Source organism: Cajanus cajan, chromosome 3, assembly GCF_000230855.2.
Source record: "Cajanus cajan strain Asha chromosome 3, NIPB_CcT2T_4, whole genome shotgun sequence".
Taxonomy (NCBI): domain Eukaryota; kingdom Viridiplantae; phylum Streptophyta; class Magnoliopsida; order Fabales; family Fabaceae; genus Cajanus; species Cajanus cajan.
This window is the reverse complement of record NC_138519.1, coordinates 70,314,023-70,320,766: the sequence shown is the minus strand read 5'-3', so window position 1 is coordinate 70,320,766 and position 6,744 is coordinate 70,314,023. Positions and strand designations below refer to the sequence as shown.

The 6,744-nt window shown below is 34.3% G+C and overlaps 1 protein-coding gene across 2 annotated transcripts; it reads left to right on the top strand.

The window, feature by feature from the left end:
- The first annotated feature begins 991 nt into the window (after window positions 1-991).
- On the top strand, window positions 992-5,434 carry LOC109792145 (serine/threonine/tyrosine-protein kinase HT1). 2 transcript variants are annotated; one of them, XM_029270074.2, is made up of 4 exons: window positions 992-1,272; window positions 1,643-2,853; window positions 3,372-3,827; window positions 4,150-4,795. In XM_029270074.2, exons 2-4 carry the CDS (start codon window positions 2,071-2,073, stop codon window positions 4,183-4,185), a joined length of 1,275 nt encoding a protein of 424 aa, XP_029125907.1. In that variant the 5' UTR covers window positions 992-1,272; window positions 1,643-2,070; the 3' UTR covers window positions 4,186-4,795. The 2 variants fall into 2 exon arrangements, with proteins under 2 accessions (XP_029125907.1, XP_020207117.1); XM_020351528.3 differs by lacking the exon at window positions 4,150-4,795 and adding an exon at window positions 4,810-5,434 and having other exon boundaries at window positions 1,012-1,272.
- Window positions 5,435-6,744: the final 1,310 nt, after the last annotated feature.

Here is a 6,744-nt window from a genome sequence, read left to right as displayed (position 1 = left end):
TTTCCTTCAAGAAATAACAAGACAAAAAATAATTAAATAAATAAACAGTTAAAATAGTAAAAATAAACTTTCCCAAATATGCTATTAATTAACCCTTTCTTTATTTATAAACAGTTTAAATGGTAAAGATAAGCTTTTGCAAGTATGCTCTTTATCTTTTCTCTATTTAGTAGATAAGAGACGTTATAAAAATACATTACTGAAACTTATTTTGAACCACCTTTCACGAAACTTATTTTAATCTCCTTTCCAATTTTTCATCCTAGACTTTTTTTTTTTAAGTGCATGAATTGTCATCATTTTATTAGTTTTTGACCAGTTTATACTTTTTTTTTATACAAGAATCAAATATGATATTAAGAAATTTACAACATTCACATATTTTTATTTAATTAATTAAGCTGGACCACATTAGTATAATTTTTTATATTCAATTTATGAATTTTTTAGTAATTATATAACTGATTTTTTTTCACATTATTATATAATTAATGCGCGTACACAAGTTAGGTAAATAAAAATAGCTGTTAATTAAATCAATGTCATTAATTTATTGATTAATTGACATAAAGTTATTCTATCTTAATCAATTATTTTGAATTCATTTTTTTAATATATATATATAACTAACAAGAATTTTTTTTGTGACTTTTGTCACTATATGCAAATAAAATTATCTCATGCGAATGATATTTGCGATCTTAAAGAAATTAAATAAATATCAATAATTTATTTGGTCATCACATGAATTATAAAAATGATTTAAAATAAGAAACATATCACACATTAGTAGATGCGTTTATGAAGTACATGTAGGAATCTGTTATATTTAAAACGTAGGAAAACGGAAGTAATAAAAATATAATATCTAGTAAGAAACCAATATAAAACATAAAGTGATGCATTAACACTCTTGCACGTAACAATGAGCACATCTCTACCCTACACGGCTACCCTTCACCCCACCATAGGAACAAACCTCATCATAACCGTCTCTATTGGAGAAATCCACGGTCTCCATTTCCTGCGTATGTGATACGAAGTGTTTCACATTCGTATTGACCATTCTAAAATTGTGTAAAACGTATATTCTCAAAATAATGCAAGAGTTTCTGTTTCTCTCTCTTTCTCTCTTCGTGGAAAGTGGCATTAGGTGCAGCATTTTTCTGTCCTTGCCAGCATATTATAAGCTCATTTAAGTTCATATAGCAAAAACAAAAACACCCTTTGTAGCAGCCGATTTGATTTCTCCACTTCGGTGAAGACCTTGAGGTAACATTTTACTAACACCCTTTTTCTTCTGTGTATTTCGGGGATGCTTTTCCTTTTTCTTTTTTAGTTAATTTTTTTTCTTTATTTATTTTATACCATTTGCATTTCAGTGATGTAATTTATTTTGTTTTGTATCTGGGTCTTCTAAATATAATATTTGGTTTAAAAAAATCACGATTATTGTGTTGATTAGTGTAGTCAATGGGGACGTATAATGATGGCTGTTTCTGCATTATGAGCATAAACAAATAGTAAACAACAGCAACAGCAATAATAATAATTTTTAATTTATGGTTTCTGGTGATTTGAATTAAAGTGAATATTTTGTGAGATGGAGTAGTTTATTCTAGTATCTGTGTGGGATTTCCAGGCATTTACGGAAGGTGGGGTTTGACTTTGTTGGTAAAAGGTGTCAGCTGTGGAGGTTACGGAAGGTCAAGTTTTTGATTGATTGGAGTTTCTGTTACCTCTACAGCACTGCATGTTTCTTGGCTTTTAATTGAGATTTTCTTTGGGGGCTTCCATCGCCGAATGGAATTGGATCTTTCATCTCAGATCAACTCGTTCTTCCTGGGTTTTGAGTGGTTTGAGTGGTTTTCTCATTCCATGTGGGAAAAATTTGATTTTTCATGATTCAACTCAACCCCTCGATTGTTGTTGTTCATGGGTCTGAGGAAATCTAGTCCCTGTGACTCTAATTAGTCTGAGAAGCTTGTTTTGGGACCACCCCTTTTGGCTTTCAGACTTGTTCTCAGTTGTGGAAACAGTGATTTAGGTGTTTCTAGTTTTCTTCTGAAGATGGATGAAGATAGCAGCAGTTCTTGGTTAAGGAGGGCCAAGTTCTCCCACACAGTTTGTCACCGGTTGGATTATTCCAGTTCCAGATTAGGCTCTTTTAGCATTCAGCCAAGGACACAACAGAGTTCGGGTCTGAAATCAAGGCCAGAAGTAACTTTTGTTTCCAAGGCTTCTTCACAGGTTCAGAAAAAGCCTGTAATGAACAAGCAGAGATCTTTGTCTCCTTTGCCTCAGACCTCTCTCTCTGAAACCTTCAAGGAAGCCAGGCATGAGCAGAAGAGGTTCTCAACACCTGGTCCAAGGAGGAAAGAGCAGGATAAGAGAATCATGGGGAAGTTGCTGAACAAGGATTCTCATGCGTCCAATTCCAAGTCGCCTTACAATAGTCCAATTACTAAATCCCCTTACGCCAGTCCAATTACTAAATCCCCTTACACCAGTCCAATTAGGCACTTTGCATCAATGAAATTAAGTGACAAGTCGAAGCAGCGCAAGGATTCGGGATGGGCAAAGTATTTTGACCATGGTGGAGGAAAGGTTACTGCGGTGGAAACAGCTGAGGAATGGAATGTTGACCTCTCTAAGCTCTTTGTTGGTGTCAGGTTTGCTCATGGGGCTAACAGTAGGCTTTACCATGGCATGTATGAGGATGAATCTGTTGCTGTGAAGATTATCAGGGTACCAGATGATGATGAAAATGGAACTTTGGCTGATCGACTGGAGAAACAATTCATTAGAGAAGTCACGCTTTTATCTCGTCTCCACCATCAAAATGTTATAAAGGTAATATAATCTAATCCTTCAACTTCTTTTGTTTGTACTGTTTACAAACTTTTATTTGCTCCATGAGAAAATTAAAGAGTTTTTTACAAGCTTGTGGTGCTGTTGTTGTTTTCTGAAGAAAGAAACTTGTTTATTATTTAGTTACACCTTAATTATAAACACTTTAAAAAGGAGGATAAGGAGGGGAGAAAAAAATAGTACACTTATCATACTTTTAGTGAAGAACAGCACTGCATCGCTGCACGCACTTGCCGAACTTTATGTGTTTTGCCTTTGCCGTTATTCGGATACTATCTGTTTTTCTTGTTGAATACAAGGTGGGCATCCATTATTTGTGCTAATTACTAGACTTGACTCTCAGTGATGTTGAGATAATTACACGTAAAATTAAGAATACTGCATTATACATCCTTATTATAGTCTGATTAAGTAATTCATATCACGCTGAGAGAATTTCATGTGATTAGGAGGTTGGTACTTATACACTTTTTCTCATTTATCTTGATCTGATTACACAGTTCGTAGCAGCATGCAGAAAGCCACCTGTTTATTGTGTTATCACAGAATATCTATCAGAAGGTTCCTTGAGGGCATATTTGCACAAGTTAGAGGGAAAAACTATTCCTCTTCCAAAGCTTATTGCTTTTGCTCTGGATATTGCTCGTGGAATGGAATACATACACTCTCAAGGTGTCATTCATCGAGATCTTAAACCAGAAAATGTCCTTATTAATGAAGACTTTCACCTGAAAATTGCTGATTTTGGCATTGCTTGTGAGGAAGCATACTGTGACCTATTTGCGGATGACCCGGGTACCTACCGTTGGATGGCACCTGAGATGATCAAACGAAAATCCTATGGGAGAAAGGTTGATGTATATAGTTTTGGGCTTATCTTGTGGGAAATGGTGACTGGAACTATACCATATGAGGATATGACCCCCATCCAGGCTGCTTTTGCAGTAGTAAACAAGGTATGTTCCTTTGCAATTAAGTCATATGGACTGTAATGTGAATATCAAATCTATTAATATTTATAGCATCATTCATCATTGCAAGTAACGTTACTCTTTGTAAAGTTATGTCTTGCCTTTTGTGCACTCTGCATTGGAATTTTGTCAATAATAGGGAAAGGTCCGCATCGCATTTATCCACCCAAAACCACTTCTTCTGTGGTTTCATCTTTTGTTGTTGGTAGTTTCTTAGGACCTCTTTGTGTACTATTTGTTCAATTAACTAATATGTTTTGCAATTTTTGAATGTATTTTATGAAAGAGGCTGTCACTCATGTAACAGGCATTTTTGCATTGTTCCCCTCCTGGAAAATGTTGATACCTTCAAAGGTTAATGTTGTGAACGAAAGGACGTCTTTTCCTTTTTGCAAAGCTTCCTCCACTTTACTTATATCGCAACTTAAGTACTCTTTTCCATTTTCATCCATTTATTTAATTTTTTCTTGCTTTATTAAATTATTTTATTTCAATATGTTGAGTGATGATTAGCGAAGGAAGCATCATTCTCCTGACTGAGGACATCAATCATATTGCCACTGAGTAAATTGCTAACAAGTTTATAGCCTGTATGATGATTACCCTTAATTTTATAGCTAAACCAAATGTATTTTTTAGATGTAGCTAAAATCTATGGTACGTACCTCCTTTGCTTTGAAAACAACAGTGGAAGTAATAGAAATTATTTTCATCCATTCGTGATGTGTATGACCAACTTATTAAAAAAGAGGAAAAAAGAATTGATGTAACATACATTAGTTAATTTATATGAAGTTGTTACACACGTCTCTGTTTCATCAAGTGATGTTGCATTACCAATAAAGGAGCTTACTGAATTCTTAGGATCATCATGTGTAGGGTAATTGTGGGAAATATGTTGCTAGTGAAAACTATAATGACACTGTTTACCTATGTAATTCTAATACTTATGTGATGTTGTATTCAGAATTCAAGGCCAGTTATTCCTTCAGACTGTCCACCTGCAATGCGAGCTTTAATTGAGCAATGCTGGTCTTTGAATCCAGACAAGAGGCCTGAGTTTTGGCAGGTTGTTAAAGTATTAGAAGAATTTGAATCTTCGCTTGCTCAAGATGGAACTCTGACTCTGGTGCAAAACCCTTGTTGCCAAGATCATAAGAAAGGGCTTCTTCATTGGATTCAGAAGCTTGGTCCTGTGCATCAAAATAATGGCCCTGTGCCTAAACCCAAATTTACATGAATCTTCAAAGTGGCCTGGCTTTTTGTACTATACCGGGTTCAGTGTAATTAATATTGAATGGTTTGAAATACCCTAAAAGAAAAACCAAAGGTTTGTTTCTTGAGGTTCTCTTACTGTAGTCCTCCTTATGGTGTTCATGTGAGAGTAAATTGATTTGTAGGCTTGTACATTGAGGTGAAAACATATTTTATTTTAACTGTTGTGTATACCACCAGTTACAATTAAGTAATTGCACTAGGTTTAAGAGTTTTTTTTTTCTTATTGGGGGTGGAGTCACAATTTCTTGTTTATTCGTTATATAATGTACTTGGTATTTATTTAGTTTCTCAAATGGCAAACTTTTATATCTGTAGTTTTACATGTCATTTTCTTAACCGATACAACGAACATTGCGTCCTCGGCTAGTGAGTGTAGTTCATAATTGCTTATTTTGCTTTCTTCGTAAGTTCTACTTTACTCTTTAGCATCATAAAATTGAATTTAAAGTATAGGTCTTGCTAACCAGTACCCTAAGGATAATTATTGAGGAATTAATAAGTAGAAAGTTTTCATTGAAAATTAAAATAAAGCTATGCAGAAGGATGTGTAAATACATATTTCAATAAAAAAGTTTGTTTTTGATTCTTTAATTAGTGCACTATAAATACATATTTCAATGAAAAATTTGTTTTTGACTCTTTAATTAGTGCACTATAGGCATTCGTTATTATTTTCCTTAGTGTATATTTTAAGAAGGTCACCATTGACTCGTGAGAATGGTAGAATCGACTTAAGATATAATCTGATGGTCATCACTTGGCAGTAGACTTTATTATTCAACTTAATGATGTGAAATGGCACAACTCTGGCACTGTAGCAAGATTGAATTGCGAATATAAGATATGATGGTGGTTATAAAATCATATAAGATATTTGTTAAAAGTCGAGGGTATTAAAGTAACTGACAGGATTTATGTAGCTGATATGGATCAACACTTTTTGATGATTTCGTTTTCCCATTCAAATGTCACCTTATTCAGTAACTTAATGCACACTTGTACAGGTAGGTTTCATCATGCATGTGACATATAAAGCTCAGTGTTGTGGGCTTTTTCTTTCGGGGTTTATGCAATATACTGTCGTCGACCACTTGTGCCTTCAACTAACTACTTGTACAACATGTTATTCTGCCATTGAAAGCTTAAATATCTATCATAAACTTTATTATTTGGTCGCTGTTTGTTGAGCACTGTAAATGAGTCAGTCACATTCATGAAACTTTCCCCATAAATGACGTTGTAAGAGCAGTTTTATGTTTGTGTTGTTGAGTTATTATTGCTTTTTAGCACTTTTACATACACGAGTTATGTGTGTTCAATGAATCTGAAGGATTGCATGTGACTTGCTAAATTCTATTGGATCAGTTGGCTATGCTGAGACCTTGGATTTATGCCCTTCATCTAGAAAATGAGTAATATAATTAGTAGGTAAAGAAAGCCTACGCTTGTTTCTTTAGAAGGGTACGTAACAGCATGACTAAGCATGCTACTTGTAAATTTAAATTTAGTGTAGCTGATGTAATTTAGGATAAGTCAATTTCATGGCGTCACATTTGACTATTGTTTTGTTTTGTTTTGTCGAAATGCAATGTTTTTGTCTGACCTATGCCCTCGGTTAGTGGCC

Excerpts from the sequence above, each read along its gene's own strand:
- LOC109792145 (XM_020351528.3), top strand. The coding sequence starts at position 2,071 with ATGGATGAAGATAGCAGCAGTTCTTGGTTAAGGAGGGCCAAGTTCTCC. Across the intron at positions 2,854-3,371 it reads ACCATCAAAATGTTATAAAG|TTCGTAGCAGCATGCAGAAA; the intron begins GTAATATAATCT and ends CTGATTACACAG. Across the intron at positions 3,828-4,809 it reads CTTTTGCAGTAGTAAACAAG|AATTCAAGGCCAGTTATTCC; the intron begins GTATGTTCCTTT and ends TGTTGTATTCAG.